Source organism: Exophiala xenobiotica (genome assembly GCF_000835505.1).
Source record: "Exophiala xenobiotica strain CBS 118157 unplaced genomic scaffold supercont1.6, whole genome shotgun sequence".
Taxonomy (NCBI): domain Eukaryota; kingdom Fungi; phylum Ascomycota; class Eurotiomycetes; order Chaetothyriales; family Herpotrichiellaceae; genus Exophiala; species Exophiala xenobiotica.
The window spans coordinates 3,708,542-3,720,481 of NW_013562489.1; the positions used below are offsets into that span (position 1 = coordinate 3,708,542).

Sequence of the window (11,940 nt, forward strand, 5' to 3'; positions counted from 1 at the left end):
GGGGCACGAAAACAAGAGAGCTATGAAAATGCGTTCCGAAGCGTTTCTGACGTCAAACGCTGGGGACGAAGTGAGAAATCTATGAGATTGCGATAGAATGGTGCACACGGTACCATTAGACCATGAGCAACTTGACAATGATGGTATCTTCCAGGAAGCATTAACGCTTTCGTTTCGTTCCGAACGGAGGTATTTTCCCACTTGGTCCTAGCGGTGATGCCTTGGTACTGTATGTTTATGCAAATGCTCCTCCCTGGATGCCTCCCGGGAGATAACGAATAAGCTTCTCATGCAATGCAATGCAATGTTAGTTTCACTCCACACACCCCATCCGTGCACTGCTGGACCTTGCAAGATCGACAAGAAATGCGGTACACACTTATTGTATCATGGCGGTATTCAACTGCGGAGGCGGCGCCTACCGACCTTCCTTGTGGTACTGCGGCCAATGATATCTATGAGGGAGAAAAGAGCCACTCTACTAAGGAACTTTGCAACTACACCCCAGGTTAACGAACCGCGGCTCTCGGGTACAAACAGTCACAAGGTGGTATCGAGGATGGACCGCTACATGTGATGCGCTCGTAAACTAGAGCTTTGCTTCTGTACTTCCACCTTGATCCCTTCGAGGAAGGGATCCATTTGCCTCGGGATGATACATCTCTCAGCTTGTTGCATGTGAAAGTCGAAGGGACTTCCAGCGGGTGACGGCATGCTAGTCACGACGGTCACAATGATTGAGCAGAGGGGTGCCATCCAACTTTTGGTCTTCTTCAAGCTGCTCGCTTCGAACAATTCGGACTAAAACCATAGGTTGCACAGAGTTCGCACCCTGCTTTGCAAACCTACCTTCACTCACTCACTTGCACGATCTTGTTCCACCTACCTCAGATGTCTCGTCAGAACGACAGCCTTTTGGAGAAAGGTTACTGGAAGGACCTTGACCCGCTCGCAGAACCGTCTTCAGCAAGCCGTGCAAAGCAATGGCTCCTTAAACTAGTCAAGCCTTCATTCATGAGCAGTGCTCAACCGCGCCAAGAGAAGACCAGAAGAACGGCGTATCTGGACGGCCTCAGAGGATTCGCAGCATTGATAGTCTACTGGGGACATCATGAGTTATGGGCGCACGATGTACTTTCCCCGGATCGAATATTGGAGAACGCATATGGCTATGACAATCAACGTTACTTTGTCTGTCTACCCTTTATACGGACGTTCTTCTCAGGCGGCCACTTCGCGGTCACAGTATTCTTCGTCATGTCCGCCTATGTCTTATCCATGAAGCCAATGGCCATGATTCATTCCGGAGAATACATGAGGCTTGGAGACAACCTCGCGTCTGCACTATTCAGACGCTGGCTACGGCTGTTTATACCCGTCTTCTGCACAACGTTCCTGTACATGACATCCTGGCACGTCTTCAAATATCGAACTGAGTCAGAGCCTAAGCCAAGTTATCGAGAAGAACTCTGGAGTTGGTACTGCGAGTTCAAGAACTTCAGCTTCGTATTTACTACTGGAGGTCAACCATGGTTCAGCTACAGTTTTCATACATGGTCCATTCCAGTTGAGTTCAAAGGCTCGATCGTGATATATACTGCGCTGCAAGCCTTCTCGAGGTGTACCAGGAATACACGGCTATGGTGTGAATTGTGTCTCATCATTTACTTCATGTACATTGTGGACGGCGCTTTTTGCGCAATCTTCATGGCCGGGATGTTCTTATGCGACCTCGACCTTCTGGAGCAAGGCCAGAAGCTGCCATACTTCTTATCAACACTGGGACGCTTCAAGACACCAATATACTACGGGTTATTCCTCGTAAGCCTTTATCTTGGTGGCTGCCCGGCTTACAGCTCGGATATTCATGTCCTCAAGAACTCACCTGGATGGTTCTACCTGTCATTGTTCAAACCACAAGCAGTCTTCGATTACAAGTGGTTCTACTTGTTTTGGGCTTCGATATTGCTTGTGGCCTCGATCTCGCGGATCTCTGGGCTCAAGGCATTCTTTGAGACGAGATCCAATCAGTATCTAGGCCGAATCTCGTTTGCGTTCTACCTGGTCCACGGCCCGATACTGTGGTCCTTGGGTGACAGGGTATACGCCGCCGTTGGTTGGACAAAGGAATCCCATGCTCTTACCGCACCAGGTTGGATCAATGTATTTCCACTGCCAAAGACTGGACCCTTCGGGCTGGAGTTGAGCTTTCTGCTACCTCAGCTGGTGCTTCTGCCACTGACGCTTTGGGTTGCAGAGATAGCAACGACATTGATTGACGAGCCTAGCGTCAAATTCTCGCAGTGGCTCTACAGTCAAACACAGATGTCCGCCACAAAGCTATAGGCGCAGAAATGTAGCTCACAACGGTACTGGTGGATCATGTAGGCGGGAGATTGTGAAGTATGGAATGAGTACATAGTGAATGATGGCCACGACGAACACGTGCACATGGCAGTTGGCTAGGTGAGAAGACGACGGAAATAAAAGCAGTCTGTGGTCCAATACTTTGGACAGATTCACAGGCATAATAAGCAGCGTAATAAATCTATAAATTTAAATGATGTCAGGGAAGTACTCCGTACTCTGACAGGGATTTGAGAAGGTCCAAAGATTGAACCCGGTCAATTCCACCATACCTCGGTAGTATTGCAAGGGATATATATCTGAGGCGACTCCCCTCAAACCATACCCATCCACAACCATGTTTCTGCTCCTCTTACCAATACCATGTTGGTCAAGAACTTCCGGCGACTTGCATTTCTTCTTACGCCTCTACTCTTCATAGCTGTCCTTGCTCTCATCTATCATAGTCGTTACTCTGTCAGATTACATGCTCAAAGCGGCGGATGGCCATCTGATGTGGTCGAGGCGACGGTCGATGGTCACCACTCCTCCTTTGTCGGACAAGATAAACCATCATGGCTGGCTCCATTCAGGAAATATGACTCCTCCCAGCAAACCATTTCGGACACTCATATTGAAGTTTTCTCAGTATCGACCAAAAGCGGGAAATATTTCTCAATTGACTTTGGGGCCGAAGACGCCATAAACCCTAGCATCATACCACATCCCACGCAACCCGAGACGTGGATCATCGTAGCTCAACTGCAAAGGAGCACAATCAACAACTCAGTCTGGTTTGCAGAGCTAGTCTGTGACGCGAAGTTCAAGAAGGGCAAGCTTGCATGTATCAAGTCGCCAAAGATCCTCCCGATAGCAGCAACAATAGGCGACAAGTGCGTAGGTGACTTATCCTACTTTGCACTCAACATCGGCCCGCATGATGCGCGGGTATTCTACGGTCCAAGTTCCCCATACGTTGTGTTTGGGTCGAATTCAGCCTATACTTGCTTCGGTCAATGGATACAAGACTTCAGAATGCTGGTCGACTGGGGGTATGAGCCTGTTGTTGGAAATGAGTTCCGAATGGCGACCGAGCTCCAGAGACCTCCTCCGCTGGGCCTTATTGAGAAGAATTGGTTCGTATTTTGGGACAAACATGGAGAAGTGTACGCCCATTACGATATTGCACCCAATCGTGTGTATGCGAAACTAGGATATGATGGGTCGGTTGGGCAAGACCTCGCGCCTCTGGCCAGGTACAGTGACGAGAAATGCATGCAACGGTACATGCCAAAGGTGGCTGAACAACTCGAATCAATTCACCAAGCAACAAATTCTCTCTCAGTAACACTATGCAAACGGTCCGACCTGACTTGCGAGCCCAACGACTCGAACACATACATTCTGAGCATCTTTCAGCACAAAAGTTTCTATTCCTTTCACAGTGTGTACGAACCCTATGTGATGCTGTTCAAACGTACCTCTCCATTTGAACTTCATGCTATCTCTTCGAAGCCGATCTGGATCCATGGTAGGGGGAAGGCTGGAGAGAAAAGACCGAAAGGTCCAGAGTTCGAATCATTGGAAACTTGGAATCAGACCGAGATGTTTTACGTGACCTCGATCACTTGGAAATCACAAGGACAGAAGTACCATGGGTACAGCGACGACGTACTGTTCATCAATTTTGGAATCGAGGACCTCAAGACTGCGGGTATTGACATTGTGGCGGGCGAACTGTTGAAAGATATCGGGCTTTGTTCCTCAGCTTGATATGGTTTAAGCGGGTTTGAAAGCCGTTCCGTTGCCGAGCTGTTGCTTCAAGTTTGGAACAACATTTGTAGCCATATCAAGCCAGCGTGAGAGGTAGCTGCTTGGATCCCAGGTAGTAGTTCCGGCATTTTGTGAGCTTGACGCAGTTCAAGATACCGATTGATGAACAAGCACGCATGGGAAACATTGAAACAACCCAGAAGCTTCTCATACGGTTTTAAGACAAATGTCTGGAAGTGCGGCAGACCTATCTGACCGTGCAGCGTCAGTGCTCTGCTCTTCCTCTGCGAAATGATGGGAGAGGTCCGTCATAATGTACTTTAAAAGTACACGGGAAAACAAAATATGAGCCATGATCATCCCTCATGTAGACATAAAACCCTCCAGGTCGTGGAACCTACGAGACAATTAGTATTGCTTGGCTGATATTGCCACTAGCTTGCTCACCTTCTTCAGCTGCCCCTGCGGTCCTGGTGCACGCCTGAGATTTTGCAACTTACCCACCGTCCTTAACATAGCAGTGAGTGCGACCATACTCGCTTCCTTTCCCAGGCAAGTGTGGTCTCCGATCCCGTAATGGAGGTAAGAATCCCTGGGTCGATCAAGGCGGACGCGGTCGGGATTTGGGAAGATGTTGGGATCCCTTGCTGCTCCAACAAAACTGCAGAAGACCTTGTCACCCGGTTTGACGGCTACCTGCCTGCCATCGTCGTTGAAGACGTGGCTAACCTCACTTCGACGGTAGCTGCCGAACGTACCATTCAGACGGATGCCCTCATTGACGTAGCGAAGAAGCTTCTCATCGGATTCTCTGCTGTCAATCCTTGCCAGACGTTGAATCTCCGGAAGATGCTCGAGACCTTCGTCGCTGAGATAATGGTCCATGATTTGGCTGAAGACCTGAGACTGGTTCGGCACCATCGCGACAGCAGTCGGCATGATCTGGCTCAATCCCACGTCGTATGTGCTCATGCCAGATTGGCTAAGGCGACGAATCATATGAATGCCGTATTCAGCAAGAGCATTTTCGTTTTCCCGGAAGGAGTCCAGGAAGTTGGAAGCAAATGATGTCGTCGTGACAGACTTGACGTTGATCTCGATCAGTTTACCAAGCATAGTTGCCAGTTTCCTGGCCACAAGCCGGAGTGGGAAAGACTTGGTAGGCTCGAAGTCAAAGAAGATTGCGGTGAAAATGACGCTCATCGCCATCCACATTTCTTGCTCGGTGAAGATACCGGCCGGATTCTCTGCAGTCTTGAGTGGCAAAGAAAACACGTTGGCCGCAAAGTGAACATGGGCAAGGTTTCCCACATCTCGCGTCAAATCGACCTGATTGATGCCGGCAATCGTACAACTCTTCTCATGCAGAAGGCGAAGGGTGATGTACTCATAGAAATTCTTGATATGTTCATGCCACTTCTCACGGTAGAGGAGCCCATGCATGAGTTCTCGCTGCTTCCGATGAAGCACAGTATCGCCTCCCAAGCAAAACTTCCTACCTCCTTCACCCATGACGAAGCTGAGACCGTCATTCCACATGACTGTGAAGTCCTGAGAACGTTCGAGAAGATATTTGGCACTTTGATACGAAGTCAAGTTGACTCTGGTAGGAATGTATGTTGGTCGGCTCCAGTCATAGTCGTGATATCGGCCGAGGTTCTGCATGATTTTCGCATTTTCGGCGGGCACTGTCATAGGATCTAAAGGCTCGTTAGCTCGTTAGCTCCGGCCGGCAGATATACTCACAGTGGGCATAGATGCTGTTGGGCATGAAATGGTTTGGCAGTGTTCGGAGGATAAGCTTGTAGAAAACACAACCTTGATTGACGCCCAAGTCATAGGCTACTTCAAGGTATCCCCAGTTTGTAAGGTTTTTGGGATTGTAATCGAGTGTGTAGAACCTGTCTCCGCGGACGAGGGCAACAGCGTCGGACAGAACGACGCGTGAGACGGTATGAGTAGGGCAAATACCGACTCCAGGAGCCATTGGCTCTTTGTATTCTTCCACAGCCAGACCGGGATAAAGTTCAATGTAGTCAGGATGCTCGTAGAGATGCTTCAATTGCTCGGCGATGTGAGGATCCCGATTGACTTCTTCAAAGGTATCGTACGTTTTCAGCCCGAAAAACTTGCGATATTCGTTGAGCGTGCAAAGATTCCAAGATCTTCCTTGCATGATCCCGAGGATGGTGATGGCACGTAGACATTTTGGAATGTTGCGGGCTCCGAATGCTCCGGCAACCTCCTCAACTCCGGCTTGCATAATTTTTGAAAGGTCGCCGTCGTCGAATTTGCCGTCTGCGCAACGCTTGAGATGTGCAAAAGGTCTTGCGAGTGGATCTGCTGGGAGTTCGTGATCATATTTGCCCAACCCAGCCATCAATTCCTGGAGAGAGACACTATCTGGGGCTTTCCCGAACAGTTCTTGGTACACCATTTCAGTCCAGGCTTCGTCCATCTGGCCGATGCAGGAATGCCACCGGTAGGACAAGCTGAACTCTGCGCTCACTTGATTACCGATCCCGCGAGGTGTGCCATCGCTGCCGAATGTCTTTGGTTTGTCCAGTCGCGGATCCAGAGTCCAGGTACTGTTAGTTCTGTTCAGGTTGACAATGGTCCGAAGATAGTCGTACAGTGTGATGTTGATATAGAGTCCACAAGTGATCAGTCTGCCCGTCTGGAAGAGGTCATTGTCATACTTTCTCCAAGCTGCTGGCGCTCCGTCCTTCGGCAGTCGATCGGATGGTCTGGTGAATCGACCATTTTCATTAATTAGTGCTAGCTGCTCGACAACGTAATTGTGAAAGCGATTCAACATGATCAACATGACTCCGCAAGCAGGAGGGAACGCCAGAAGGCGCTCCTCCGCAAAGCAATCGGGCTTGATTTTGCCATCCTTGAAGGTTCTCATATTGTTTTGATCGGATTGAGTATCTCCGTACAGGATAGACAAATCGAGGTAGCTGGATGTCTTGCTAATACTGTAGTCATGGTGATCGGTTTGAAAGAGATCTGGTACAGAGTGAGACGACAAGGAGCAAAGGACAGGACAAACACAAACCATGAATGATCAACGACGCCCAGTTGAAAAAGATACTCGAAACCTTGTTTGGATGGGGCTTGAAATCCTCGCGTGCTAGGAGAGAGTCGAATATCAATCCGGGATCCGGAAGAGCGCCGGGCTGAACGATGACGGGAGACACCGAGCGAGCATACGGCGTATTGGCTGCCCCTAGCTTCGGGAAGATGTAGGAATTGTTGGACCCATCTGCAGATCGGTAGCGAAAGGTGTCGCCAAGGTAGGACATTGGGGGATGTTGTAGCGAGTTCCAGAGCACATCCAGCAACATGCTGGTCAGCTCGACGCGATTTGCTGAACGATCAGGAAGAGCAGCTATGAGTTGCATGATCTCCTCCATGTGCAGCTCTCGATCGTCCTGAGCTTTCCCACTGGCCTTGTCTTCCAACATGTGCGTCACTGTCTTTACGTCTTTCAGCCCAAGAGACTTGAGATCTGCCAGAAGTCCCGAGGATTCTGCCTGATCCAGATACTGACCGTCACCAGATTGAGTAGGAAGTGTGCGTCGAGAAGCGTGTAGCAGCTGTGCAAATTCTTGGAAGAAGTTCTCGACATCTTTGCGTGTTGCCGGACCACTGGCACCCGCACCCGCACCCGCTGTTACTGGCTCTTGCGCTGCTGAAGGGGAGGGGGGATTGTATGAAGTGTTCCAGTGAACATCTTTCGTTTTTGCGAGGCTCTGAGCAACAGAACATCCAGGCTGAGTGCCATTTTGTTCTGGAGCGCCGGCTTCGTCGACTGGTGTCAAGTTCCCATTCGCAGTGGCCCTATTCTTTTGTGTGACCATCTTCTTTTTGAAGCTTGACGAGAGTCTTCGTAAAAGAGGCATCTCCCCTTACGGAAATGATCGAGATGGGCGTCGAGTGAAGAGTGCAGGTAGGATGCCCTCCGAGGCGGGTGATAGAAGCGACAAGGTATACTCAGTCTTGCAGAGCATTCGTACGATCGATCAAGGGAGAGAGTGAGACGCCAGAGCGACGCCATGTCGTAGGGGATTTCAGTCTTCAGGAAATCGCTGCGCCATCGTATTTGATCAACCAGCGGTGTATCGGCCAGGAGACGGCATGTCCAGGCCAGCTCGATCCGAGTCACCTCTTGTGCATTGCTCAGGAGCGGTCACGCATACGATAACGTAGGACAAGTCACGTAAGATGAGGAACGGGGAGGTACATGATAGTTGATTGTGCACATCATGGCTCGGAGCTTGGGCTCGGTGTGTTGAGACAGAGCGAGTGCAAGGGAACCCATTGGGCCAGGGCTCCGTAGACGTTGCTCACACGAGCAGGTCAAGTGTAACTGCGTCCGCTGCCCACAGGATTCATAGTTGGTCTTTTACGTGAAGCAAGGAAGTGAGAGATCGAATCGAATCCATTGCAATGATTATGGTGACAGAAGACATGTGTTACGGAGTAATTGAGGTTGTTATTCGAAGCGCGACTGGAATGAGGGGAAGAATTGGGGTGCACTGAAAAGCACACAAACCACACAGACCTTTGCGCGCCCAGCGAGCCAGCAGCGCGCAGTCCTGGAAGTCGATCTCTTGTGTTGAGACCAAACCCTCCACTATATCGGCTCTGCATTCTTGATCTTCCGCGCAATACTGACCTGTTCGCGCAGGACATTGCTTTGGCTCTGGATCGCGACGGTGACCCGCGCTCTACAGTGCGACTCCTGCGTTGGCATAGTCGAGGCAATGAAACAGCTGCCTGATCTGTTGATGCGCCCAAGACACCTCTGATCATGGCGGTACTCCGTAGTGCAGGCAGAATTGAAATGTTGAACGCAAGGCGCTCCTGCTACCGATGCATGCATGCTTGTTGCGTGTCACCCGGCTCGTCAACGCAGTCTTTCACTGCCAACCCACTCTCTCGCCAACGTTTCACACGACTCGAAATCGTCGCATCTCAATCCCAGCACTACCACTGACAGCTCAAGCCGGCTATCATTGCCCGAACGTAAGAATTTCGGCGGTCAATTGAAAGGTCATACCTGAAGAGCATGGCGTGGCAGACCGAAGCACGATAACTCGCAGTCGGTTTTGCAATGGCAGGAATGTGCAGACAAATGCTTCGGGCGTGTACGCTTGATAAAACTCGTGAACAAGAAGAGGCATCGCGGCCGAGAGGGCCTCCGGACATACCTTCAGTCTCAGCCTCGCCTTGGGCAAAAGACTTTTGGCGTCCCCAGTCGCTCACAGGCCCTGGCATCAGCAATTTGCGGCAATGACCTTCCCAGATCCTACTCAGACACGCCAGAAGAATGTCTTCGTCCTTTGCTTTGACGTCGTCATTTCCCTTAAATGTTCGAGACTACTGCTGACATTGTTGTAGGGCACCGGGAACATGTTCAGCGGCACCGATGCCGACAGCAATATCTTGAAGCTATATCGCATGCTTGATCGGAGTGATGCTACCATGTACACCTTCTACCAACCTGGTATTGGAACCTACATCGCGACTCATTCAGTACGCAAGGGACGAAGCGTTCGTAGGGCTAGGCGCTAACGATCCAGATACAAACAACGTCCCTGCCCGGTCGAATTCGCTCTTGGTGCCTCAAAGCCAAAGACTCGGCTGTCGGCTCCTCCTTCGCGGACCATGTCATGGGTGGATATAAATTCCTGATGCGATACTACAGCTGTGAAGATGACCTATACTTCTTTGGCTTCAGTCGTGGAGCATACACTGCTCGTTTCCTGGCCGAGATGCTTGACCATATTGGCTTGTTGAGTGCTGGAAATGAAGAGCTCATCAGGTTTGCCTGGAAGACATATGCCAAGTGGGCTTCAAGAACGAATGACGGCAGCAAGAAGGCTAAAGAGGATGAAGCCAACCAATATGCTTTCATGCGCGGATTCAGAGAGACTTTGTGAGTGTCCACTTGCTGTCCGATTTGGGCCAGTCCGTCAATGTACGCTGACTTATACCGACAACAGCAGCAGGCCAGTTCGCAGGATTCGATTCATGGGACTATTCGACACGGTCAATTCAGTTCCCCGGTTTGAAGCTGCTTGGATGCAACGCAACAAGTTTCCATACACTGCTCGGGCTTCTGCCAAAATCATCAGACACGCCGTCTCTATTGACGAGCGAAGAGCCAAATTCAGGCAAGATCTCATAGGTGAAGCCAAACCTCGAGCTGAAGACAAACAAGCTCCTGGTGTCCATCGCTATGGCTCCGACTTTCCTGACATGAGGGAGAAAGTAGAAGACGATGGGCGTCAGATGCATGCATCCACCGAAGTTGCTCCGAGCCCCGAACCCAGCATCAAAATCTCCGAAGCCAGTCCTGCCGAGCCCATCCGTACCGAGAAGACTGACGCTCACGCTTTCCGCCACAGGGCGTACTTGTCCACCCCGTTCCAAACCGGGCCACCAAGCTCTAACGAAAGCCTAGGCATGCCCATGCAGACTCCCAGCACAGAGAACTTGCCCGAATGTGAAGAATTCGCGCGAGCGGGTGCCAAACAATTTCGACGGAAATGGTCTGAGGCGACACGTTCGCAAGACATCCAAGAGGTCTGGTTTGCTGGAGGGCATGCTGACATCGGAGGAGGCTGGCCGAAAGCCATCGGCGAGAAATGGATGCTCAGCCACGCGCCTCTTGTATGGATGGTACACGAAGCAGAAAAGGCAGGTTTGCCACTTGATCCAGTGTACGCTATTGAAGATTTTGTTTCACTTGTTACTGACTCGGCGCAGCAAAATGGCTCGACTGAATTGCATTCCTCACAAAGTGAGCAATACTGGTGAACGTTTGGAAGATCCCGAAACCCATCAGTCGTTCCTCCAAGCGCTGGAAGACAGCTGTAGCACTGGGGTGATTCACGATTGCTTGGAACGAGGAAAGGGAGGCTCATGGGCAAATGTGTTGCTATGGAAGATGATGGAATACCTGCCATTTCGTAGAATGGACCTACAAAAGAATGGAAGCTGGAAACCTATTCGTTGGTAAGTCATCCACGAGAACTCCTTTTCAGATCGGTCATTTGACCTTGTTAGGCCGCTCCCGATGGGAGAGCCCCGGGATATCCCAGCAGACGCGCAGATCCACAACTCCGTAATCAAACGTATGCAAATGGCCCCTGAGTACCGCCCTGGCAACCTCATTGTTGGCGGTGGTGGAAGAGGTGTTCGAAGAGCACCAGAGAGATACGGCATGGGCGCATGGGCCCCTTGCAAGTGGGAGGGGGACTGTATCCGGCAGACCTTTGTCAGGCAATCTCCACCATCTCAGGATTCGTCTGGGACACCAAGACACTCGAGAATCGAGAAGTGAAGAGGTCCTGTCCTGGACGACTTAATGAGTATGGGATACGGACAAGATGGTTTGCAATGCAGAGCTCGAATCCGAGCAACGATACTGTAGACTAATGATTCGAGGCGCCTCCTAAACCAAAGATGTCCGACTATGGCTGCGAATCTGAATTTACTGAGATTGTGTAGGTATGAGGTAAAACCTTATGATCGTATACAACAATCAATGTTACTTGGTGTCATTCGAAGTACGGAGTGAGGTCAATCCCCACTTTTGGGTAGGCAGTACTATGTAGGGGTTATGTGGCAGGGCCTGGGGGAGCTAGGGGCCTACTAGGCGTCATGGAAGGGAACACTAGGCCTAATGCAGCCTAGCGAACCCACTTCGGTATACCTGCCCTAAGTCCAAATGTTGCGGGCGGGAATCCTCTTACCAAAATATCTCGACCACTTCTCTTACTGTCCTTCCATCTACTAAAAAAGCCG

At 50.5% G+C, this 11,940-nt stretch overlaps 4 protein-coding genes across 5 annotated transcripts; 3 read left to right on the top strand and 1 right to left on the bottom strand.

Moving 5' to 3' along the window:
- Positions 1 to 891: 891 nt before the first annotated feature.
- On the top strand, positions 892 to 2,346 carry PV05_10660 (uncharacterized protein; the record flags this gene model as incomplete). Its single annotated transcript, XM_013457125.1, has 1 exon — positions 892 to 2,346. The coding sequence occupies one exon, from the start codon at positions 892 to 894 to the stop codon at positions 2,344 to 2,346; it is 1,455 nt and encodes a 484-aa protein (XP_013312579.1).
- A 384-nt stretch (positions 2,347 to 2,730) lies between these two features.
- On the top strand, positions 2,731 to 4,119 carry PV05_10661 (uncharacterized protein; the record flags this gene model as incomplete). Its single annotated transcript, XM_013457126.1, has 1 exon — positions 2,731 to 4,119. The coding sequence occupies one exon, from the start codon at positions 2,731 to 2,733 to the stop codon at positions 4,117 to 4,119; it is 1,389 nt and encodes a 462-aa protein (XP_013312580.1).
- On the bottom strand, positions 3,762 to 8,604 carry PV05_10662. Of its 2 annotated transcripts, XM_013457128.1 has the most exons (4): positions 7,181 to 8,604; positions 5,866 to 7,131; positions 4,567 to 5,819; positions 3,762 to 4,516 (listed from the first exon to the last, which is right to left on the bottom strand). In XM_013457128.1, the coding sequence occupies exons 1-4, from the start codon at positions 8,025 to 8,027 to the stop codon at positions 4,385 to 4,387; spliced, it is 3,498 nt and encodes a 1,165-aa protein (XP_013312582.1). In that variant the 5' UTR covers positions 8,028 to 8,604; the 3' UTR covers positions 3,762 to 4,384. The 2 variants fall into 2 exon arrangements, with proteins under 2 accessions (XP_013312582.1, XP_013312581.1); XM_013457127.1 differs by having other exon boundaries at positions 5,866 to 8,604.
- A 627-nt stretch (positions 8,605 to 9,231) lies between these two features.
- Positions 9,232 to 11,684, top strand: PV05_10663 (uncharacterized protein). Its single transcript, XM_013457129.1, has 5 exons — positions 9,232 to 9,663; positions 9,711 to 10,066; positions 10,134 to 10,853; positions 10,900 to 11,148; positions 11,200 to 11,684. The coding sequence occupies exons 1-5, from the start codon at positions 9,541 to 9,543 to the stop codon at positions 11,474 to 11,476; spliced, it is 1,725 nt and encodes a 574-aa protein (XP_013312583.1). The 5' UTR covers positions 9,232 to 9,540; the 3' UTR covers positions 11,477 to 11,684.
- Positions 11,685 to 11,940: the final 256 nt, after the last annotated feature.

Bases quoted from the DNA above. Each gene is read 5' to 3' on its own strand.
- PV05_10662 (XM_013457128.1), bottom strand. From the start codon at position 8,027: ATGCCTCTTTTACGAAGACTCTCGTCAAGCTTCAAAAAGAAGATGGTC. The intron at 7,132-7,180 runs GTTTGTGTTTGT...ACTCTGTACCAG, and splicing joins GGCGTCGTTGATCATTCATG to ATCTCTTTCAAACCGATCAC. The intron at 4,517-4,566 runs GTGAGCAAGCTA...ATTGTCTCGTAG, and splicing joins CGCAGGGGCAGCTGAAGAAG to GTTCCACGACCTGGAGGGTT.
- PV05_10663 (XM_013457129.1), top strand. From the start codon at position 9,541: ATGTTCAGCGGCACCGATGCCGACAGCAATATCTTGAAGCTATATCGC. The intron at 9,664-9,710 runs GTACGCAAGGGA...CTAACGATCCAG, and splicing joins CCTACATCGCGACTCATTCA to ATACAAACAACGTCCCTGCC. The intron at 11,149-11,199 runs GTAAGTCATCCA...TGACCTTGTTAG, and splicing joins AGCTGGAAACCTATTCGTTG to GCCGCTCCCGATGGGAGAGC.